This window comes from Eptesicus fuscus, chromosome 22, assembly GCF_027574615.1.
Source record: "Eptesicus fuscus isolate TK198812 chromosome 22, DD_ASM_mEF_20220401, whole genome shotgun sequence".
NCBI lineage: Eukaryota > Metazoa > Chordata > Mammalia > Chiroptera > Vespertilionidae > Eptesicus > Eptesicus fuscus.
Genome location: NC_072494.1, coordinates 14,680,904 through 14,706,237, shown reverse-complemented (window position 1 = coordinate 14,706,237; position 25,334 = coordinate 14,680,904). Strand labels below are relative to the sequence as shown.

General features: G+C 45.8%; 1 protein-coding gene and 1 pseudogene across 1 annotated transcript in view; both read right to left on the bottom strand.

Annotated features, from left to right (window-relative positions):
* INTS3 (integrator complex subunit 3) overlaps positions 1-18,634 on the bottom strand; it is a 38,658-nt gene extending 20,024 nt beyond the window's left edge. The window contains exons 1-6 of the mRNA XM_054711744.1: positions 17,924-18,634; positions 9,814-9,897; positions 8,769-8,852; positions 3,604-3,717; positions 3,355-3,439; positions 1,902-1,968 (exon numbers count right to left, since the gene is read on the bottom strand). Coding sequence (XP_054567719.1) covers positions 1,902-1,968; positions 3,355-3,439; positions 3,604-3,717; positions 8,769-8,852; positions 9,814-9,897; positions 17,924-18,067 — 578 coding nt within the window. The 5' untranslated portion in view covers positions 18,068-18,634. The remainder of the gene's footprint in view (positions 1-1,901; positions 1,969-3,354; positions 3,440-3,603; positions 3,718-8,768; positions 8,853-9,813; positions 9,898-17,923) is intronic.
* Positions 18,635-19,809: 1,175 nt separating this feature from the next.
* On the bottom strand, positions 19,810-19,903 carry LOC129148046 (U6 spliceosomal RNA; annotated as a pseudogene).
* Between the last annotated feature and the right edge of the window lie 5,431 nt (positions 19,904-25,334).

The window sequence follows — 25,334 nt, the reverse complement described above, 5'->3', positions numbered from 1 at the left end:
GTCTTCTCCAAGCAACTAGTTTGTAATGGCTTTGGCACCCCTGCTGGAAGGAGCGAACCAGAGGAAGACAGGGAGTTTAATTAATCCAACCAGGCAACATCCTGATTCCGGAAAAGTGCTACAGCCGCCTAATTAAGAGACTCTGGCCTTTTCCTTGCACAGAATGAAAGCAGCAGCCAAGGACACTGGGGAGGGTCCCTCTCCCCGTCTGCTACCTTTTAACTCCACAGCCCTAGAAACACTTGGGAGGGAGGGTGAGAGAGAGGGAGGGAGGGAGGGAGGGTGGGAGGGGAAGGGTGTGGAAGAGGACAGTTTTAAACTTCTAGGGACTCGCAACCAAAGGATGTGTTTTGGAGAACAGAAAAGGTAGGACACTTATCTGACACTTGTATACTGAGACTGCACTCTAATTGCCCAAATGAGGGAAACTGAGCTCTTTTTTCTTTCTTTTTTTTAATATGGGTAGTTGTTTGATAACTCTGCTGTCCTTTCTTTATTTTTTTAAATATATATTTTTATTAATTTCAGAGAGAAAGGGAAAGGAAGAGATAGAAACATCAATGATGAAAGAGAATCACTGATTGGCTGCCTCCTGCATGCCCCCTATTGGGGATCGAGCCCACAACCCAGCATGTGCCCTTGACGGAAATCGAACCTGGGACCCTTCAGTTCACAGGCTGATGCTCTATCCATTGAGCCAAACCGGCTAGGGCAGAAACTGAGCTTTAAGGTATGGGAACAGGAGGTATCTTGCATTGGGAACAAAATGAGAAAAATTACTTTTTAGGAAAGTTGCTAACAGAAGTGATGGATGTATCTGTCCAGAAAAAGAAAGAAAGAAAGAAAGAAAGAAAGAAAGAAAGAAAGAAAGAAAGAAAGAAAGAAAGAAAGAAAGGGAATCCCTCTGATCAGGACACAGACATTCTGCAAAGACACCTAAGAGAAGCAGAGGCCTGGTAAGAAACAGCTAGGATCTCCTATGCTGTGCGGTGGTACCAATGATGATGGAGAAGTGACTCCAGTCACAGCTGCGGGTGCACGTCTGTGCCCAGGGCACTAGGTGGCACTGCACAGCTGACCTGGCACAGCTCTCAAGCTTGGGCAGAGCACAGAACACAGCCTTCTCTTTCAGAAGTGTGAGTGAGGGAGGAGGTCTGTGGATACTAGGAAATAGCAGGAAATATGGATACTATGAGCCCTCTCAATTATTTGACTACTATGGTGTCCTCACCCCGAAACAGACACTGAAATCAAGGAGGACTGAGGCCACAGGACCAAGAGGAAGGCCTCAGCTCTGGAATAGCCCTCATAATATTTCTGGTCCTTTCCTTTGGTGGGGAAGGGAAAGAATCAATGAGAAAACACAATATGTCCCCCTTATGCCCGCTCTACCACTCGAGCCTCCGAGCCCTTCATGCAAACTCTAGCGGGTCTCGATGATCTCCTCACTCCCACCTCTCCCATGCTACTTCAACACAAAAAAGAGTATGGGTTGGATGGAAAGTTTTGGAAGGGAGAAAAGGGTACCTGCCAGGCCTGGGTATTTGGCTGGCCCCATTCTGCTGAGCTCATTCTCCCCCGCTCCCCACAAAGATAAACATTCCAAGGAGGTCTGGATCAAAAATAAACCCTTATCAGATGAAACTAGTTTTTCCTGGGCTCTGAGATATTTCAGCAAAGACCTCCTTTCCCACTCCTTCATCCCTTTGGGCATATCATGGCATTAATTCCTTCACTTGCCACCCACAGAATTGCTTCTCCCTCCCCTGCCTTAGTCTCTCTAACCTAAGGTGTTTGGGGTCACCTATCAGTCTTCATATACTCCTTTCACCCCATCTCCCACACTTGCAACCAACAAGGCCATCTCCGGCTCTCTCCCCACCCTTCATGGTAGACTCTACCTCTGCTCCGTCAGGATATCCAGGACACTTTCTGCCAACCAGATATTTTTTGTCGTAATGTCCCCACCTAATCAAAGGGGAAGAAAAAGGAATCAGAATGATTCTAATTAGCTACTCAGATACACAATACATTCCGTCACCCATCCCACTGGTCCATCCATCACTGATGTTCTGAGTCTTGGGAAACTGCCTTTTGTTCTGTCAGGCTTTAAAGTTTCCCCCTTTGCCTCCAGAGAGAAGGGAAGGGAAGGTTCTAGATTTTTCCAGAAACTAGAGCTGCAACTTTTCCAAAGAGTAGAGTTTGGAGTGGGAATACTTTGACCCTTGAAGAGAAATGTCTGGGAAGGAGACCGTGGTTGGAAAGAAAGGAAAACATCTCAGAGAGGGCCTGAGAGGTGCCGGGGGCTGGAACAGCAGCAGTCCAGAGTGCGTCCGTCCCAAATCCTGTGTCAGGCGCATGACAGGCCCAGGGTTTCTTGTTTCCAGGGATCAGTCCGCAGGGCTTGCTAAGGGACTTCTTGGGGCAGAATTAATATGCAGCAGCGCCAGACCAAAGTCTAAGGATGAGAGGTGAGGACTGAGAGTGCCTAACAGGGAAGAAAGTGGCAGGAGCGTGGATAAAAATACCCCGCACAACGCTGTCTTGCCCCAGGTCCCAATTTAAAAATTCCATGTTCACATAGTCACACATCACATAAATTAAGGTTTACAGACATCAAAACAGGAGCATCAGCGTTACGTAAAATCCTAAAGAAAGAAACAAAGAACCAACGGGCAATGGTGAAGGAGAGGCAGGCTCATTTTTAAACAAACACGTGCGATCTTGCAGAAGGGGCAGGAAGCAGCACAGGCAGGCCTTTGGACATTCAGTGGCTCAGACCGATGTCACCAATGCCAAGAAGATAATAAAACCTAAATGTCAGGGTCTGTTCTGTGACATGGTTTGTCCCTCAAACTGGCCCTAATCAGATGTCATGATTATTAGGAAGCAAGTACACAGAACATGGGGGTGGAGCCAAGAAAGATGTCTGTTTCTGAAAGCATAATGTGATGGGAACAAATTATTGGCCCTTACTTCTCTCCCCATTCCTTCTAGATCCTTCCAGGTACAATACACCATAAGCCCCAGTATACATTTCACTGATTATTGATGAGACTGAGCACCTTCTCATGTCTATTGACTATTGGCTTGACTGGCTAAAATAGGTCAACTACTCTATGTCAGGCCTGAGTTTGGCAGGAAGAAAAATGAGGCAAGACTTATTGATTCAAAAGGTGCCCCGTGATTTTTCAATTTCTTCTTCAACAGATGTGGCCAGAAGACGCCTTCTTCAGAAGGAGAGTCTAAATGACCCAGAAATGGAGTCCCTTAGGCACGCAATCATTCTCCACGGCCTGGCGTAGTCTCTGGGCTCCTCTCCTTTCTTCTTTATGCTCTTGCCATCAAACTCACCAGCAATCTGCTTCATGAATGTCATGCATACACCATCAGCTCCCAGAACCCCACTCTTCACTAGTTCCCGTACCAACCACACCAACTAAAGGAGAAAGGAAAAAACAGATGAAGAGAAGGGCCTATGAATTTGAGAAATGGGCTAATCCATTAACATTACAACTTAGGTGTACAAAGATGGGGGTATGTTACCCCCGATTCCTCCTCTGTTCAGTCTTTGAGCTGGATCTCTTTTCTTTCTGGCCTTACCTGAGTTCGGCAGGTGTCCTGCAACTTCAAGTACTTCTCCATAAGGATCTGGTTGATTTTGTTCAAGACAATATTCATGCCGTCACGAGACACCAGAGCCAAGTCCCGGTAACACTGAGAAGAGAGTTTTGTAAGCAGCCAGCAAGCTGAGGATCCACTCCTGACCCCACCCACAGGGGGCCCCCTGGCCTGTTCAACTTAACACCAAGATGAGCAGCAATGAAGGACTTTCCACTCTGGATGCTAACCTATCCCTTGCTCCATCACATGGAGTGGGGTGGAGGGGTGGGGGTAGACTGAGCTATTCTCTAATAAGGCAGAAAAGCCTGCTAAGAAAGGCTCCCTGTCCCCCCACTTCCCTTCGTAGGAAATGTCACACTGTTTGATGCCACAAGCTGAGCAAAACCAGGTGGAGGCCATCTGCTTTTCATCTGCCAGTAAAAGGTCACCACAGAATGGGTTTGGTTGAACAGGCCAGAAAGGATCACAAAGAAGTTTTTAAGCCTGTACTGACCCAGCCAGAAGAAGCAAAGGGATAGGAATATTAAAGGAAGAGGATCCAGGGACCTGGGCCCCAGAAAGAAAGGGCAAAACAAAAGTGAATTTCCTTAACTCAGTGTCTTTCTTTTCTCTGGGCTGCCCTTTGCTTCTGCCCAGTATTGAAAAAGGAGGGGTCCTTATGCAAACCCACCCCTGGGGGAGCTGATGGAGGGCACTCCAATTTCCTCTGAGAGTTCTTGCTTCCCTTTCCCCTAGAGCTTTTCTCACCCGGTCTCTCTGGAGACCAGACTCCTGGAGGAATACCTTAGGGGACCTCATTAGCGACCTTCTTAGCCTGCTGAGTTCTCTGCTGCCAGGGTCTGAGCACAAAGGGTAAAATTAGGTAGGCAGCATTCCACGACCTTGGAAGGCTGGCATCAACCATAATAGCAATTATAACAGCAATTATAATGCATTGGCATTATGTGCCAAGTTTGTATCATATATATATTATCGCATTTGAATTACATAACAACCCTTTGAAATAGTACTATTTATTATCTCTGTGTTTACGGATGAGGAAACAGGCATAGAGATGTTAAAATAATTTGACCCATGTAACATAAGAGATAAGAGGAAGAACCAGGATTCAAGTCTAGACAGTCCAATTGTAGAATCCATGCTCTTGACCACCCCTATACCGCTGTTAGAAATCACTAAAAGAAGAGGCTGCTGGGATGGAAAAAGAATTTACGGTGGTTCTGAGACTGCTAGATTTTTAAACTCTTTCATCCTAAGTAGTCGAAAGAGGAGTACTCAAGACCAGCTGCTCCCTGGCCTTGGAGTGACCGGGGACTCCTAAGAGATTAGCTACTGTTGCTTCCTCTTGTCTCTAGTGTCCTTAAGTCAAACTAATTAATATAATGAAAATACCAACACTTAGGGAATCCCACCATGTGCCACAAACGTTTCATACCCAAAGGAAAACTTGATTATTCTCTGACTCCATCTGAGGTGAAGGCAGGGAGATCAAAAGTATAAGCAAGGGAACAAGGAAGAGATAAAAGGATCCAGTGAACTACTGCCAACGTGAGGTCAGTAAATGTTGGTAGTTTAGCCCGCAGCCTCCCCCAGAGATGTGAGCCACAGAATGCAGAGAGGATGAGGGAGGCAGAGAAAAACCTATGTCAGACCAAAGATAAGGGACAACTAACCAGAGAAGAGCCCTCCTGCCTATTCAAACGAAAGCAGAAATGTAGAATAGACCCAGAACAGGGAAGGAAGGGTCTCTGAGGAGACACAGGGTCAGATGAAGGAAGCAGATACTGTCTACCTCATTTCATGCTCCAGCTGGGACCTTATCAACCACAACTGCTAGTCACACGTGGCAGCTGGGTACCAGGAGTATCATATTTCTGATGCTGCCAGTTTTCTCACCAACCTCTGTACCAGTTTGCTGAATGGCTTGGAAAACAAATAGAGGGGGAAGAGGGAGGACTCAGTAGGGAACAGAGAAGAGAAGGAGAGACTCAAAAGAAAGGAAAGGTGACAGGATGGTGCTGTGGTAGCATATCTGTCCTGGCTCTGTTGAGGTAGATAGTCCATCCAGCCTCGGCCCTCACAGCCCCCAACTTTCTGGAGCTGCCTGCTTAGAGAACTGTATCTAGACCAAGAACGGCCAGGGCCGGAGTCCTTGAGCCCTTGATGAAGAGAGATCTTGGCATTGATGTTAGACCCTTCTTTTTATCTACTGACTACCAGCGCCTACACGGAAGATAAGGCCTCTTGTTTAGCCTCTCTTCTCACCAGAGTCCTTCAGCCAGGCCTGCTCCCAGCTATTCAGTTCAGATATCAAATAGGAAATAAATAAAGTCAAAGAATATAAACATTCCTAAGAGTTGCCAAGAGAGCAGATGTAAATCAAGGAGGTACAACTGGAACAAAATCCACCCCATGCATATTGCACTCTCCACCAATACCTGATCTGTTTTCTCTTTAACTGAGGTCCCTGGTTCAATCCACCCACTTAGAAGTCTTAAGAGAGCTGGCCCTAACTCTTTGAACCTGCCTGCCAGCACTGACACATGCTCCTCACCCCGCGTTCCCAGAGCAAATTTCTCAGGTGTTCAAGACTTAGTTTCTACTACCACCTTCTCCATTATCCCCTGTGAAGATGCTGGGGATAATGGAGAAGGTGGTAGTAGAAACTACCACCTGGAATCCCCAATCCATCCTTAGGTTTCTGTTCCAGAGATAGAATTAACCCAAATAAACCCTTAGAAAACACTCCCCTTGTTTTAAGCTAAAGCTTGAAACAATGCATTAGGATCAGCCCTCATCAGTAATTCCCACCTAAAACTTCTGCAGGACAGAAGGATTTCACAACATAATCGCCCTTTTAGGGAGAAGGATCAAAGCACAATGGGGGATACGTCACTAACTCTTCCACCATAATCTGACCTGGCTCAAGGACTCTGAATGAGTCACTGATGGTTCCTCACTTGCCTAAAACTGTATCCTTCTATTTCCCCATCTTTACCCCCTTTGTCTGAAGAGGCCTGACCTGGGGGTCTGTCTGCCTAGGAAGCTCCCAGGTAAAGGATTTACTTAGAAACCTTTAGCATGTGAACATAATCCTGATGTAGCTGGCAACCAGCAGTGAGACCCAAGGCGAGGGCCTGGGACACCCCCAGAGGGCTATTGTAGGGCACAAAGCAGACAAGGTACTCTAGTCCCTTGCTGTGTCTGGATGGCCAAATTCATAACATAATAAGCATTCATAATGCAGAGTCCTGGGGCCTCTCACTGGCAGGTCAGGCAAAGAACTAGAAATACTCCACACACCCTGCTCTCTTGACTGAGGTTTACTAATATACCCTCACTGATTCAGATCCCATCTGAAACAAAAAAAAACAACACAGCAGGCCCAGCTGGTGTTGCTCAGTGGTTGAGTGTCGACCTATGAACTAAGAGGTCACGGTTCAATTCCTGGTCAAGGCACATGTTTGGGTTTCAGGCTCGATCCCCAGGGTGGGGTGTGCAGGAGGCAGCCAATCAATGATTCTCTGTCATCATTGATGTTTCTATCTCTCTCTCTCCCTTCCACTCTGAAATCAATAAAAATCTTTAAAAAACAAACAACAACAACAAAAAACAGTGGGCAAAATGACTTTGCATTAAGATGATTAAATGAGATTTTAATTGCATTTATGAAACCCACACAAGAAAAAAATTAAACCTCAATCCCAATCCCTACACACCCAACTTTGCCAATAATTTCTTTAAAATAGAAGGGCTGCCTGGCCGGGTTGTTCAGTTGGTTTGAGCGTCATCACTATATGCCAAGGTTGTGTGTTCAGTCCCCAGTAAGAACACACACAATAAACAACCAATGAATGCATAAATAAGTGAAACAACAAATCAATGTTTCTCTCTGTGTTTGTTTCTCTCCCTTCCTCTCTCTCTAGTATTAATCAATCAATACACAATAAAATAAAATAGAGAGGCTAGACTTGATCATATCACTGTTTAACACCACCAATTTGGCAACATTCATTTGTTTTCAAGGATCTTAATGACGAATTCAGTAGGAAAATGAAATGCCAATTTAACTCAACAAGGTCCCAGCCCAGAAATGGCCTGTGAAACCAAGGACTTGTGAATACTTGCCGCCCCACCTTCCCAACAAGCATACCAGACCCTACTCCAGCTGGCACCAGAAGAGTACAAATACACCTGGTTGCCATGCCCATAAACCCTTCTCCTGAGGTTAATTCAAGCAGCTATGCCAGGGGACCAGGGCATCCTGTCTTTGTCCCTAGGCATGATTTTCCTTTGGTTCTCCTTGAACAAACAACAATGTCTCTGACATCCAGTTAACTTATAGATAAACGGGGAGAAGTTTAGGGAGAAGGGACAAAGCCACCAACCTCATATGGCTTTTTGGAAGGATTAAATGAGAACCTGTTTGGATACAGCTTAACACAACTGGGCACAGGGCATTGTTTGCCTTTTTCCACACTCCCCTTGCTCAGGGAAGGGCCGGTGAGAATATTAAATTCTCCCACTATAATTATAGAAAGAACAGAATCCAAAGAGATCATCCTGTCCAGTCCCTCACCTCAAGGAAGGATCCCCCTTAAACCATTCCACATAAAGAAAGCTCTGTGAAAACCCCAGACTAGTTTTCATATAGTATTCCTCAGGAAGTCTAATTCTAGTTAGTCCATTACATTATTACTGTATCAATCATCTAACATTAAGCTGTCTAATTTAAATCCTACCTGCTGCAACCTTAAACCTGCTTTCTATTCACCTGCCAGTGACAGAACCTGAAAACTACAGGTTACCCGCTTCTGGGTAAGAACTCTCCTGGTTACAGTTGTCCTGCTCTCTAGATTACACCCCAAGTCTTTTAGCCTTGACTAGTAAACCTAAAAATTTGAAGCCCTTTATATGCTTTTCACTCTCACAACTGCCTTTTAACTTCAGAATCTAGAGACAGAGAAGGGACTTTAGTCAGAGAATAACAAATTCACGGAGCGTAAAAAACTGTATTTAGAGTCCGAGGTGGCCCAGCTCTGCTCAGAGTGTCTGGCACTATGCCATGAAGCCACATCCATGTTCCACCGTATTCCCAGATCGTATCTGAGAAGCGTCTGTGGATCCAGAGCAGGGTATCTTACCTTCTGGGCTTGAGTAGGTTCAGTGAGGACAAGGGTAAAGAGACCCAGGCAGATTTCCTCATGTTGTGGGGGGCCTTTGCATACCTGGGATCAGAGGAAGAAAAAAATAATAGTTTTTCTCCCAGAAAACTTGGGACTCCTAAGCAACCTGCAAAGGAGCATCATCAACTCTTAAATCTGAAGATTTCTTCTCCTAAAAGTGATGGGGCATCTGTTCTAGGGGAGAGGTGGAGGGAAAGGATACACCTTTATTGCTTTTCTCCAAGCCTTGATGCAGACCAGGGGCAGAAAATTAAGTGTTTAAAATGGAAAAAAAACAAATCCTCCTCCACTTTCTCCTCCAGACATGAACAGCCTTCAGCAGAGCAGGAGCTGCAAACAGTCATGGAGTAACAAGCACAACTACCAAGCCAAGTCCTTGGGCAAATCATTGAACCTCTGACATTTGTAAGGTGAAGACATAATGACAATTAAAAAAATAATAATAACAAAATAATAATAAGTGGGTAATACTTATAGGGCATTCACTATGTGCCATTTTTCTAAGTCCTTCATATGTGCTATTTACAATATTTTCAACACCACAGATTAGAACATGTGAAAGATCACATGGGTAAGAATGGTTTAAAAAGAAAAAAGTCACTATGGAACTCTGAGTTATTATTTAAAGCTGTTATTTAAAGATGCCTAAGGGTCCAGTGTGGCTCAGTGGTTGAGCATCGACCTATGAACCAGGAGGTCATGGTTCAGTCCACGTCAGGGCACAGAACCGGGTTGCTGGCTTGATCCCCAGTAGGGGGTGTGCAGGAGGCAGCCAATCAAGCATGCTCTGTCATCATTGATGTTTCTTTCTCTCCCTCTCCCTTCCTCTCTGAAATCAATAAAAATACATATATATTTTTTTTTTTTTTAAAGATGCCTAAGGCTCCAAGACATTAACTTCAGTTCCCTAATTCCAACCACTTAAGTCTTTCCATCTTTCTGGTCATGTCTTAGAGCTTTCAAATAAGCAAAAATGGATACGGGGAGAGGGCATTATACTCACGTAGGCATTAAGGGCATCATTGGCCTCTCTCTCTGAGACACCAGTAGTCATCGATGTCACAATGCTCATACATCTTTCCAATCTCTGTGAACAAGTGAGAAAAAATTAACAGTGAAATACTTCTGGCCCAAAAAAGTTTTAGAAATTCCAACATCATTATGTCTCTAGAGCTAACTACCATCATTATGGGTATAATCAGCAAAATCCAGAATGTGGAAAACTTGACACGTGACCTGATTTCTTTAACACGTAAACTGCAAGAAGAAAGTCCTGGCTGGGTGGCTCAGTAGGTTGGAGCAAAAAAACGTTGCAGGTTGATTCCTAGTCAGAGGGCACATACCAAGGTTGCAGGTTTGATCCCATTGAGGCGCATACGGGAGGCAACTGATCAATGTTTCTTTCTCTCTAAAAATCATTAAAAACAGGCCTAGCCAGTTTTGCTCAGTGGATAGAGCATTGGCCTGCAGACTGAAAGATTCCAGGTTCAATTCCAGTCACCAGGTTGTGGGCTCAATCCCCAGGGGGGGGGGGGGGGGGGGGGGTGGTGCAGGAGGCAACCGATCAATGATTCTCATCATTGATGTTTCTATCTCTTTCTCCCTCTCCCTTTCTCTCTGAAATCAATAAGATTATATTTTTTTTAAAAAGAAAATTAAAAATAAATAAAAATAATTAAAAACAAATCCTTGGGTGAGGATTAAAAATAGAACACTTTTTAAAAATGCAAGGAAAAAAAGCTAGAAGAGGGATATCTATACATTAAAGGAGACTTAAAATTATAACCCATTGCCCTGGCTGCTTTGGCTCAGTGGTTAGAATGTCAGCCCACAGACTGAAGGGTCGCGGGTTCAATTCCAGTTCAAGGGCATGTACTTCGGTACTTTGGATTTGGTCCACAGAGTGAGTGTAGGAGGCAACCAATTGATGTGCCTCTCTCACATAGATGTCTTTCTCCCTCTCTCTCCCTTCCACTCAGTCTGAGAATCAATGGAAAAAATATCCTCGGGTGAAGATTAAAACAATAAAAGTAAAATTATAAACCACTGAACAAAATAATAACCCAGGAGTCCATGCTGATACATACAAACATAACAAAGAAGGGAAAGCTCTTCTGTACAGTGGAATGCCAACTAATAAATGCAGAAGGAATGACGGGAGCAATAATTAATCCAGGCAAATCATCAATGGATGCTAAAAACAGAAGTACAATTTTCACAAGAAAGGATATTTACATAGGTTCAAAATGCTTATAAATTACAAAGAGAAAACAGTAACTGTAGGAAATCCTGGATGATACCACCTTAACCAAGTGACCAAAGTTAATATTGCCCATAAGGAATATGTACTATAAACTAATACCTGATACTACATGCCTCCAGTGTGATGTACTGAAAAGTTTATAACATGGCTTCTATGGTTTTCTTGCCAAAAATGAATAATCTTAGTCTAATCATGAAGAAACTTCAGACAATCCAAATTGATAAGTCTACAAAATAACGGGCCTGTCAAAGTGTTTAAGATCATGAAAGACAAAGATAGAAAAGTCTCTGTTGCAGATGAAAGAATTAAAGAGACAGCACACCAAAATGCAATGTGTGATCCTGGACTGCTATAATGGACATTACTGGTACAACTGGCAAAATGTGGATATGTACTATAAATTAGATAGGAGTAACACATCATTGTTACATGTTCAGATCGTGGTAGTAGAAGAGTGGTTATGTAACAGATCCTGTTCTTAGGAAATAAACACTGAAGTATTTAAACCCAAAATGGAAGCATGGCTGCAGTGTACTCTCAAAAGGTTAAGATAATATATATATAGAGAGAGAGATAACAACAAAACAAATGTGGCAATTGTTAATTATTGGCAAATCTTAGTGAACAATATATGAGAGTTCTATGTATTATAATTTTTCTCTAAGCTTGAAATTATTTTAAAAGTTATTAAAAAATTTAAAAGACACAGCAAGAGGATGCAAAGTGTGGTCCCTGTCTGATTACTGATATGAACAAACTAATTATAAAAAGAATTTATGAGACAAGAGAACTTTGCGCACTGAATATTTTATTATTATATTAAGGAATTACTGTTAATATTTTAGGTGTTATTGTGGCTATTTTTTCTTAAGTCCTTCCCTATAGATGAAATGATTTGCTTCAAAATAATCCAGATAGACTGGGGGAGATAAAACAAGACTGCCATATGCTAATAAGTACCGAAGCAGTGATGGCTACATGGAAATTATACTATTCTACTTTTTTGTTTGAAATGCGCCCCCCCCCAAAAAAAAAAGTTAAAAACAAAACTTTAAAATGAGTGTGAGGAAAAGAAAGGGACTAATGGAGAACAAAAGGCCAACCTAAAACCTGCTGGGCTCTAGTCAAAGGTGGGGATGGCTGCATTAAAGCCCACTCAGGAGTCACTCTGGGTTCAAAGGGCAACTCTCTTACATGACGTGTGCTCAACATTCTAAGGAGAGCTTAGTCACTGGTCCCTGTTCCAAAGAAGCAGCTAATACTAAATATTGAGAAAATATATCCATGTTAAGTCAGTGGGTCTCTTCATCATCACCACCTAAACTACTTCCTAAGTCTTTTATCTTGATTAACCCAAAAACTTTTTAAGGAAAATCACTTCCCAATCCCCAGTGATGATGATGCTGGGAAAACGGGGACAAAGACTGGCATTTCACTTCCCCGATCCTAGAGGTCATCACAAACCATCTTGCTGAGAACTGGTTGTACTGCAGCATTGTGAGGAACCAGCAAATAAGGACGATGGGAAAGAGGCCTGAAGGCAATCATGTTTCTCCTTTGACAGTCCACCCTAAGAGTGTAGGGTGGCACAGGGTAGAACGGAGTGATAAGGCAAGGAGCTCCCACAGCCACAAAACTTCAATCTAAAATAGGCCCAAAGCCACTCGGGTTTGAAGGTGTTATAACTTCACTATCCATCACCAGGCCTATCCCTCAAATTAGGTCAGATCACTGTGTTCAGCCTTAATCAACAGCACCTGTGTACTTGTGAAAAGGAGCTGTGAGATCACATGAAAGCTGAGCCGTGACTCTCACAACCCACTTCACCCACAAGCTCTGAGATTCATCATTACCTAGTCGAGCTCCTATGTAAGGGGAGGGAAGGAAAAACTTCAGGTTGGATTTTCTCTTCTTAAACCTTATCCCTCTCCACCCAAGGTAGTTATCAATGACCGCAGCATCAGTGCCTCCAGTGGCTAGGCCCAAACTATTTTTGCTGACAGCTGTGGGGGGACCTGTTCACCCAGCCTAGGTTAACCAGCAGAATCAAAGTGGAGGAAGATGAGACACAAGCAGCAGCACAGCATCCTAGAATTCTACATATCGCTTCCTCCTCAAAGGAAAAATCTGTTGAATCAACAGAGATGCAAGTCAAATAGCAGCAGCAAGCTAATGAGCAAACTGACCAGCAAAATCCCACCACCACTTGCTAGCCTTGGGCTAATCTGGGGTGAATTACTTATCCTCTCTAAACCCTGGTTTGCTCATCTGAAAATAGAAACAAAGCCTATATTGCGAAGATACTCTGAGGATTAAACGAGATAATGTACATAACGTGAAAGCACCTAGCATGCAGCCTCAGTTGAATTAGAATCTATTCCCTTTGTGAGGAAGCTCAGCAACGGCACAACTAAATCTACGAGGACCAGACTGACCCCCGCCACTATGGCTAATGGCTCATCCTTAAAGATTCCTGACAACGGAATTCTGCTGCTAGAACATGGGTTAAGTCTCTAGCGAGACTGCAAAGCTTCGTCTCCTACTTACCTTCTGTAAACTTTTGCCTTCTAGGAGAGAAGAAAAAAGCTCAGGGGAGAGGGGAGGAAGCCTACCTGATGGACCCTGCACCAAGATCCTACAGCAAAGACAGATACACAGCCCTACAGCCGTGATAGAACAGAGACCTCGGGCTGAACCAGGTTTCTCCAGGCCCCTTCTCAATATTCTAAACTCCACTCAGAGGCCTGAGGCCATTCTGTGAGTCACTGCCCAGTCCAGAAGAAAAGTGGCCTCTTGGGAAGTAAGGATGTGCGAAGTGGGAGAGTCCAGAATTTGGATGTGTAGATAAAAGCAGTGAGGAAAGAAATGTGAGGGCCAGTCCTTCCAGGCAACAGAAGTATAAAAGATGCTACTCGTTCCGAACTACAGAAATTACTTTTCCAAACACGGATGGGAGAACTAGTTACCAATCATTCAGAATGACAGAAGGACCACATTGCCTCAAAGAGGGCGACAGGAGGCCAAATCTCTATAATCCAGTAGCAGTACCCCTTTTCCAGTCTCTACAGGCCCTTAGTAAAGATGGAATCATACATGCAGTTGCCAACAGCTGGCAGAACAGCTCTGTTCGGAGCAAGCCCTCCACAATAGCAACCTCAGAGAGCTGAGTAATTATTTACCATTTCTAAGAGCTTCTGAATTAATTTTTCTAGTATTCAGAGTACCTGAACATGGATTCCATGATAGCAGCAGTAGGTGGAGTATGGGCAGAGGGGGTGGGAGGTGGCCTTTCAGTTTTCCAGTATATACCTGAAGCTGGAGACTGAAGTCAGAAGGATCCCTTTGACTTCTCAGTTTCCCCTCCCTCAGCCAGGTGAATATACAGTCTGGTAAAAAAAAAAAAGTATCTGAAATACTACCCCCTTATGGAAGTCAGTGAGAGGCCTTGAAGGACTAAATTCTACCATCTTCAGAAAAAGAGGATATGGCCCTGACCCGTTTGGCTCAGTGGACAGAGCGTCGGCCTGTGGACTGAAGGGTCCCAGGTTCAATTCCGGTCAAGGGCATGTACCTTGGCTGCGGGCACATCCCCAGTAGGAGGTATGCAGGAGGCAGCTGATCGATGTTTCTCTCTCATCGATGTTTCTAACTCTCTATCCTTCTCCCTTCCTCTCCGTAAAAAAACAATAAAATATATTTTTTAAAAAAAAGAAAAGAGCCCTGACTGGTTTGGCTCAGTGGATAGAGCGTCGGCCTTCGGACTGAAGGGTCCCAGGTTCGATTCTGGTCAAGGGCATGTACCTTGGTTGCGGGCACATCCCCAGTGGGAGGTGTGCAGGAGGCAGCTGATGGATGTTTCTCTCCCATCGATGTTTCTAACTCTCTATTCCTTCTCCCTTCCTCTCTGTAAAAAATCAATAAAATATATTTTTAAAAAAAGAAAAGAAAAAGAGGATATGATCCAACTTGCAAAATCCCAAGGACCCGCATTATTGAACAAGCTGGGGTTCCAAGTATTCCACAACCAAGAGTCACGTATCTGAGAAATGAGGATTTAAGCCGGGGGCGGGGGGGGGGGGGGGAACAGAGATGACTCAAAGCCCATTCCCTACAGATTCCTCACAGACAAGGTATGAATTATTCCTTGGAGAAAACCCGGAAGGAACATACCTCTAACCAAAGGCAACCCTGACACCTGCCCATAGCTTAAGAGGAAGTTCTGACTTGTTTTGGCCACAGCTCCTGCTTTCAGCCTGACTTCCAAGTGGACAGGGTCCTTCTCAGCAGAGAAAAGACCGGGGTGCGGGGTGCGGGGGGGGGGGCGCTGAGAAAGTTTATGAGACTAGGAGCTACGTGTTCTAAATGCTTCCAATCTGTGGCACTATTTTTATCTCATTCCCAAAAGGGGAGAGGGATCGGCAAGAATTCCCTCTTCAAAGAGAGGAACAGGGCCAAGGAGAAGAAAGGATACAACCAAGGCTCCCTTGGGCCGAAGAGTCCCAGTCCCTGCCTGGAACGCCCCTCACAGTGCTCCATACTCCAGAGCCCTAAGGGGCCCTTCCTCATCCTGCCAGCTCTCAGGACCCGTCTCTTCACTCCCATAACCAGTTTTATTGTTCTTGTTGTTAACCTTCCCATGGTAAGTTAACTCAGTCTTTAGATGATGAGTTCTGGAAAGCAGACCTTGGGTCTCCCTCATTCTATTTCCTATCAGACTCAGCACACAGTAAACATGTATGGTCAGGAAGCTAACTCTGTGTTCCCAGGCAACAGGTAAGCCTGTGTTAGAAGATAACCAAACGAGAACAAGCAGAGATCAGTCAGTCTCCATGAGGTTTTGATAACTTCTGTGTGCAGAGATCTGTGGGGAGACCCACAGGAAGAAGCCAGGAAAAGTCGCCCTGAGAGGCACTCTGATCTAATGGGAACCATACACATGGGGTTAAAAACAAGAGTAGCAAGGAAAAAAAAAAAAAAAAAAAGAGCAACACGAATTGCAAAAAATAACAACAAAACAAAAACAGAGTGGCAAGGCTTGCTGGAAAGTTCAAATGCAAAGGACAAAGGGCAAAGAAAGAAAGGGGGAGCCCAGGACATGCTGGAAACATCGACACCACGAAGGATTTCCGAAACAGAGACCCTTCCTCCCCCTTCTCCCTGGAAACAGTTGAAAGTTCACTTTCAGACAGACCGAAAAAGCAAGGACATAAACGCTTCCTCTCTGTTGTGTTCCCCTCCTGCCATCCCACTTCGTTTACTAGTCAACACGGCACTGCTCAGGACAGGATGCTGATTCTGTGGCACCAACTAGAGCAGAGGCAGGATGACTCTAACCATCATGGCCGTCAATAGATTTTCATCCCACTTTTGGGGACTTCTCCCCTCCACTCAGACTGGGGGAGGGACCAAAGGCAGGCAGTTCTTTTCCCTCTACAAGTCTAGAGCTCCAGGGCTACAACAAAGGGCTCAATAAATACTTGGTCCATGCTAGTGGCCCCTTCTGAAAAAGTGGGTAACAAACTGCCAAACAATCCTGAGGTCATTATTTGTTGGGGAATACTGTGTATGTTCCTAGTTATATCCACTTTAACTGATCGAAACAACGGGAGAAAACTTCGATTTTCCTAAAAGCACAAGGAGTTATGGGGGAGAAGCATGATAGGAAGCCTATCTGTGAGTAGACATGTGCTGGTGGATAATCCGCACAGTTGCTATCCAGCCACCTCTTGATTCACAAAACTCATGTCTGTATATATATCCCACCATCTGAACCCGAACCAACATTTCTTCAAATCTAAATTCTGAATGCCACCTGCCTGCCTGCCCACCCTCTAATAGTTGATAAAGGGCAGTGACAGTTACAAGCAGGGAAATGGCCAGTGAAGAGCCAGAGTCTAGCTTCCTCCTCCTGTCCCTGGATAACCAAGTTGAATGCATTAGATCTTATGGACAGTTCCACAATCATTTCCCAGTCCTGGGTCTCACATTCCTAAGTATGTCTCTTGGTATGTGACAGTGGAAAGAGATGCATGATCCAATCTGGGGGGGCAGGGGAAGAGGAACAAGTGGGGAAAGGGAGGAGAGGTCTACTATCCCTAATCTAAAATCCCGTTACAGTCCACTCCATCACCTCACTCCACCCACGTCCCTGGCATCTTTGTGTGTGCTATCTGGTTCTGAAGGTGCCCCTCACCTCACTGCTGCCAGAGGATGCTGACTAAACACTACCACGTTTCCTTACGTTTTCACTCACTCCAAATGCCCAGCTAAGGGAGCATTTCAGATCTTGCTCCCCGTATCTGCCATCAATTTGGCTCAAGTGAGCGATTACAAAAATTCATAAATAAGTAAATAAAGGCATGCCCCGTTAACATCAACTGGCAATTGACTGTGCCTACATGAAGTCAATACTATCTAACAGAAGGGTTCAAGATCTGCTGCAAGTTCCTATCGACCCCCAGACACGTACACACACACACACACACACACACACACACACACACATTACTTCTCAACATATGACCTAAGTCTGAAACAGGGCAAATATGAATAGCTGTGGCCTGTATGTGGAAAGTTATGTTAAAAAAAAAAATAAAAATCGGTTGATCTGGATGCTGTATCCCTTCCTCAACACCCCCCACCCATTTTCAAACTAGTGGCTTCTGTTGCTATGACAACCTGTCCAGGAAGTTGGCCCACACTTCTTCCTCCAGGAACAGGAAGCGTGGAACAGTGTGTTGCCTTAGGAAAAAAACTTGAAGGCCTCCTCCCCCACCCCCCACCCCATATCCGCTCCGGTATCCCTCCTCAACCCCATTTCTGAACTCCCTTCCCCTCCCCCCACACCTACCTCCTCTAACTCATCCTTGGCATCCAAACTGGTGGAAAGTAGCAGCCTCCCCCCGCCTGGGGCTCCTGCTCCCGCTCCTCCTCCACCTCCCGCTGCTCCTGAAGCAGCAGCTGCTGCTGCCCCCTTCCCCTTCTGTAACTCCATGGCTGCAGCCCGGAGACGGGAAAAGGCCAGGGAGTGGAGGGGTGGGGAGTCCTAGGAACGAGGACCTCGGGGCTGCCAGGGACGGGGGGCAAAAGGGACTAGGGGGGAAGGGAGGGCAAGGGTCCCTGTCCTCTCCACTCCTCCCTCCTCTGCGGAAGGCCGCTCTGGAGGAGGCCGAGGCGGGCGGCCCTCTAGGTCCTGCCGTGGGGTGGCAGCGCCGAGGAGGAGCCGTTGGCGCCCGAGTGTGCCGCAGTCAGGGGCTGCGCCCCTCTGGGGAGGGGAGGAGAGGCCTCCGGCCCTGAGGAAGTGGGAGATAAGCCCCTTCGGGCTTCTGACCCTAAGAGAAGTAGGGGGAACCCTAAGTTTCTGCCTCAGGAGGTGGGTGAAAGAGGAGTCCTGCCCCAAAGTAGGGGGCGGGAAACCTTCCTGGCTGGTGCCTCAAGGGTTAGAGAGCGAGGTTCCTTTGGATCCGTTCCCTGGGGGGGAGGGGGAGGCCATAAGCGCTACAGGAAGGCACCGAGGGCCAGCTTCTCCCTACACCACACAGAGGCGGCCATGGTGGAAGGGCGGGGGGTGGGAAGGCTGAGGGCGACAGCGGGGGAGGGGAGGAATCGTGGAGGCCCGCGCCGGAAGTGAGCCGTCGCGGTCCTCGGCCTCCGCCAATTGCGCTTTCGGCCGTGACTCACGAGTCTCGGAGCGGTAGGCGGAGGCCGGAGGCCGGCCTTTTCCCCAGCTGCCAATGATAGGAAGAAGAGCGGCCGTCCTGATGGACAACCAGGACACCCAATCGCAGTCCTCTTTCGCTCTTGGAGGGCGGGGAAGTGCAAGGTGAGCAGGAAGGAGCGCGGCTGCGCTTGCGCGCGCACGGATGCGCACGCGCAGCGCGGCCTCCGTCCTCAACTCCCTTAACCCTCCTTTCCTCTCTCGGTCCCGAGCTTGGGAAGGTACAGGAATCGGGAAACTGTGGTTGACTTTGGGAAACCCCAATTGTAGCTACGAATTGGCAGTGGGGGAGCGGAGCTGCCACCCCAAGCATTCCGGAGTAAATGCCTTCAGATGCCGTGGAGCCAGCTCCCCGAGCTGAGAATGCATCACACAAGCAAGTGTATGCGTTCACGCAAGTGCAGTTAGCCAGACGTTGCCCGTCCCCCCACCCCCCTAAAAAAGTGCATAGAGCCACTTGTGCAAATCACAGTCGTGCCAGCACTAGATCTCGCAAATTTTTACTAAATTACAGAACCATTTTCTTCAATTTATTTTAATCCTCACCCGAGGACATGCTTTTATTGATTTTAGAGATAGTGGAAGGGAGAGAGAGAAACATCCATGTGAGAGTGAAACATGGATGGATTGCCTTCTGCACGCACCCCAACCAGGGTTGAACCCTCAACCCAGGCATGTGCCCTGACAGGGAATGAAACCGAACCCGTGACCTTTCAGTTTACCAATCAACTGATTTAAAAAAAAAAAAATAGTCTTAAAAGCAAAGAAACAAAAATAGAATACAGACACACTAAGTAATAGTGTGTCATTTCATGTATATGAAGTTTAAAAATACTGAAAGTTATGGCAATAGAAGAATAATGGTTAGCTCCGAGGGGTGAGGGTTGGGGGAGGTATTGCTTGAGAAGGGACATTAAGGAGACTTATGAGGTGCTGGGAACAATCACATCTTTATTTGAGTGATGATTGCGTGGTTTATTAGGGTGACTGCATATGTTTTCGTGTTTGTTTTCCCAAAAAAATACATGGAACACTTCATGAATTTGCACATGAGCCATGCTACGCTTCTCTGTGTCATCCCAGTTTTAGTATGTGTGCTGCTGAAGCGAGCACTGCATCCTTGTGTTAAAATTTGTTGAGTTGTTCATTTTACTAATGTATGTTTTACCTCAATTTTTAAAAATGGAACAAATAAAACTAAGCTGAGCCACCACCTTTCGTCTGTCAAGTTGGCAAAAATCGCAACATTTGAAAACAGTTGTCAAAGTTTTAGGGGATTAGTTACCCTCATGCATTGCTGGTGGGTGTGCAGATTGGTAAGCCCTATAAAGGGGTACTTGAGAATGGATATAAAAACTACAAATATGTATACTCTCTGTCTGGGAAATCCCACTCCTAGGAGTTTATCTTGCAGATATTCTGCATGGGACATGACATTAGGTGTAGGTATCAGATTAAACATGATAGCATTGTATACAATAGCAAGAGTTTGAAAACAGGTAAATGTCCATTAGCTAGATTAATAGATTATGGTATCTGCACAAAATTAATACGATGCAGCTGCAAAAGGAATAAGGAACCTCTTTCTAAATAGATATGGAAAGAGTTCAAGATATTAAGTGAGCTGAGCAAGATGCTACTTTTTGTATAATAAAGGGGAAGACAATATATATTTGTATGTGCTCATATTCATACAAAGAAACCCAGGAAGGACCAAAAAGGCTAAAAAAAAAAAAAAGTGCTTACTTATATGTATGTAGCTATAGATGACAACGGGGCAGATGCAAGAGAAACTTTTCATTGAAATTTTTCATTGCAAGAGAAACTAATCATATATTCAACTGTTTAATTGCTGATTTTAAAATTAAATTAGTTTATTTAAAAAGAGAAATAGATTATCATGTGATTCAACAATTCCACGTCTGAAAACACTAACTTGAAAAGATATGGAGTGCCCCACGTGCACTGCAGCAGATTTTTAACAGAGAACAGGGTGGGGAAAGACTGGATCAGCAGCAGCAACGTGAGAAACGTGATGTGAGATTGCAGGGAGGAGTTGTATGTGCGGCCACAAGTTCCAAATAGCCCATTGTGTGACAGTCACAGGAGGTGACAGTTGCCTGCTCTTTGCACTCCTCAGTCTGCATCCGGACAGATTCTGCTCCAGATAGGGAGGCAGGCGGTTGTCAAAGGGGTAGTGACACACTAGGGTGAACCTATAGGGGCTCATCCAGAATGGATGGTAAAGAGTCTGGGGTCAGATCTTGGGGGAATCTCTAAAGAAATGAGTGATGTTATGTTGCTGAGACTCCAATATGTGGGTGAGGGGGAGGCAGCAGGAACTGTTGAAAGAGAGAGGAGACGTGTGTAGCAAGGAAGGACAGTGCTAGGACCATTGGAAGCACTGTGAAGGCAGATTGGCTTTTCAATAAATATAAAGGGAGTTTATATTAAACTAGTGGCCCAGTGCATGAAATTTGTGCACATTAAAAGGGAATTAGAGGAAATATTTTAATATTGCTATTTGCACTTTCACTATAATAGAAGTGTCAGTGATGAAAGAAAATTAGTAAAATGTATATGAAAATTTCCCTCCTGTCAGAGTCTGGGGCACGCTGTGGGACCCAGAGCCAAGTCCCCGCCCACCTGCGTGTGCCTCAAAATCACGCGAGACCCAGACCTGGCCGGCCCTACCCCCATCAAGCCCTGTCGGGTGGGGGGTGCAGTCTCAGGTCCCCTGTCAAGCCCCACCAGGCAGGCAGCACAGCCTCAGGACCCCCGTTGAGCCCTGCTGGGCAGGGGGCGCAGCCTCAGGTCCCCCGGCCTGGCGCTGGCGGGGGTATGGCCTCAGGTCTCCCAGTGCAGCCTCAGGTCCCCCAGCCCGGCACCAGGATGGGGGGGGGCACAGCCTCAGGTCCCCCGGCCTCAGGTCTCCTGGTCCCAGAGCCAGGGCAGGGGGCACAGCCTCAGGTTCCCTGGCCCCAACTTGAGGGCACGAGGGTGTGACAACCATTTGCATATTAACTCTTTATTATATAGGATACCTAATATCAAACAATTTATAATTTACATTGGAAAGATGTTCATCAAATGTTAACAATAACCTGGCTGCTGTGTCTCAGTGGTTGAGTGTTGACCTATGAACCAGGAGGTCATGGTTTGATTCCTGGTCAGGGCACATGCCTGAGTTGTGGGCTCCATCCCCAGTGTAGGGCATGCAGGAGGCAGCCAATCAATGATTCTCTCTCATTATTGATGTTTTATCTCTCTCCCTCTTTAAAAAATGTTTTTACTTATCTTAGTGAGAGAGGAAGGGACCGGAAGAGATATATAGGAACATCGATTGGCTGATTGGCTGCCTGCCACTGGGGATCGAGCCCACATCCAGGCATGTGACCTAGGTGGGGATTGAACCAGCGACCTCCTGGCAACATTAGTCTAGAGAGGGGAGAGGGCAATGGGGAAAACAAAAAGGGGGTCATATGTAATACTTTCAACCATAAATATTACAAAAAAAATAATAAAAGTCTCTATTAGATATATTTACTCCCCAAAGCCCCAGTTCAGTTACTGAAATACTTCTTACTTGCTTCTTCTCTCAACTATTGCACAAATGAATTTAGTTCATTCTGAGCCTCACAATTTCTATGAAAACTTTTCACGCGCCTTTCTTACATGGCCGTTGAAAGGGCAAGCCCTCGTGTCCATAAACAAAATGATTCCCTCAAAAGGAATTCTAGTGATTGAAATCTCTCCATCTTCTTATGTCAGGAAGAATATTCTAGTTACAGCTGTTCAAAAATAGATCGGTTTGAGTTCCAAGTCCCTGAAAGCTTTCCAGTAGAACATGGAAGAACACACAGATATTTTAAGAAAGATGTTGGGCCTGGATAGGCCGCTGGACTGCACGACTTCTACTTTTTCTCCTAAGATTTTTCGATCTTACCAGCACCTCTCACTGAGGTCTAATTGTGTGCTGCATTTCACTTCCAGCTCTTCTCTGGACAGCAGGGGCTTCTTACATGGAGCACTGTGGTTTGCATGATGTGGACTCAATAAACTAGCGAACACTTATCTAGTTCTCACCACTTGCCAGTCAGCATCCTAAGCTTGTGTTGGGGAGAATTAACTCATGGAATCTTCAAAGCGACCCTATGAGATAGGTCTTCTGATCATTCCCGTGTTACAGAGCAGAAAGCTGAGGCTTAGCAGAGTTGAGAAATTTGCCCAAGATTACATGGATTATGAGGAACAAAGCTGGGATTTGAATCCAGGCAGGCTGTCTCCATAGTTAGCCTCTTCTTAGCCAACATTATACTGCCTCTCACTTCAGAGATGTTTGAAATTGCTCCAATTCCAAACACTGAGATCTATGCGGTATTCTAGCCTGGTTCTGGCCTGCTGGGAGTTTTGTGGGCTGACCTGATCATGGGACATATCAGCAGCCAAAGTATGCCGTGTGCAGTCCACATTTGTTTTTGTTGTTTTTAAAATGTATTTTATTGATTTTTTTACATAGAGGAAGGGAGAGGGATAGAGAGCCAGAAACTTCGATGAGAAAGAAACATCGATCAGCTGCCCCTTGCACACCTCCCACTGGGGATGTGCCCACAACCAAGGCACATGCCCCTGACTGGAACGGAACCTGGGACCTCTCATCCCAGGACGCTCTATCCACTGAGCCAAACCAGTTAGGCCACATTTGTTTTTTGTTGTTTTGTTTTAAATTAGCTTTATTGTTGAAAGTATTACAGATGCCCCCTATTTCCACCCACTGACCCCCTTCACCCTGTATCTGTCTCTCCCCCGTCCCCGCACTATTGTCTGTGTCCATGGATTATGCTTATAGGCATACAAGTTCTTTGGTTAATCTCTTCCACCCCTCTCCCCGTGAAGTCTACATTTGAAAGCCAAAAGCAGAGAATAATAGTGGGATAGTTGCATCAAGTTAAGAGGGGGTGCCACAGTGATTAACAGATGTACTTGATTACGGAATCTTTGCTATGGCAAGGTTCTTAAAGGGCAACCAGCCCAGCCACTCACTCAGTGATGCAATGTATGTGATAGGGAACTGAGTGGGTGGGATTTTTCCTACCTGGACCCCCTCACTAAACCTGGGCCTTGCACTACAGTCAAACGGGTTCCTGCCCACCCCCTCTTGTCTTCCTTGGTCTCCTCCTCCTCCTCCTCCTCCTCCTCAGCATCTTTGCCTCTACTTGATGCATCACCAAATTCATCAGCATCCTAACTCCTTCATCTTGGTGGTAAACACCTCGCCTGTAACCCTGCTTGCCTTCCAACTCAATGAGATTAAGTCTTCCTGGACAGCATTAGGTATATTTTTATGGTTAATTTATTTGTTTTTATATTTTTACAGCTCCTGCAATTTAATTAAAAATGACTTTCAGGCTGCAAAACTGTCCTCCGCTGCTAATTAGATTCCACGGATCTGTCCAGAAAAGTAGAAATCATTTTTTTAATAAATATACACATGTTTTTAAAGTATTACTTGCCCTGGCTGGAGTGGCTCTTGGTTGAGCATCATCCCTTGCTTCGTAAGGTCGCCAGTTTGATTCCTGGTCAGGGCACATACCCAAGACTCGGGTTGGATGGCCAGTCTCGGTACCTACAACAGGCAACTGATCAATGTTTCCCTTTCACATCGATATTGCTCTCTCACTGTCTCCCTTCCTCTTGCTCTCAAATCAATAAAAAACATATTTTTTTTAAAGTTTAAAAATTATTACTTAATGTACTGCTATGATATATTACCCAAGCTCTTTGACATAGAGAAGGAGGAGGTGGGGAAGAGGCTATTTGTCTTGTCAACTCTACTTTTTTCCAGGCCCCAGCCTTGTGCAGAGCTGGTTGGGCTAGGGTTCCCTTTGCACACAGTCTACAGTGGGCCCTCCTACCCCCAGCTGCACGGCCTGCACCCCCCTTCCAAGGGTGTCACGTGGACTGCTGAGCTAAGGTATGTGAAAGCCTTTGTCAACTCCAAGGCACAATTGAATGCCAGTGATTGCTGTTGTTATTCTTATCGTACTCCAGGGAAACCCTGTTGCCCACTCAGCCCTCCCAGACCTGCTCTACGGGCCAGCCGGGCCAGCGGGGAAACTGCCAGGCCAGACTGCCCCTCCCCTGTGGGCGGCGGTTCCTGGCACAGATCTGCCTCCTGGGCTTGGAGGAGAGACGCTAACGTCGGACCCCCCACCTCTCGGTAATGGCTTTCCCAGTTCTTCCTGGCTTCAGGGACCTTCCTCCGGAAGGAAATCTTCTCGGTCCCAGTGAAAGTTCTCGAGCTGCAGAAATCATCCACTCCCAGGGCCTCTCCTGACGCCCACCCCCAGTGCCCTCCCCTCCAGCGTCAGCAGCAGAGCCAGGCTACCCCGGAAGGATCTGACGGGCAGTTTCCTAGAATTGTCTTACCAGAGTTCCTCAGTCATTCGACTCCCCGCTCCCCTCCCCAAAGCCCAGTCTCTAGATACCCAGCCCCCATGCCCAACTTCTCAGGCCCTAGTTCTCCTTAGCATATCCCCTCTGT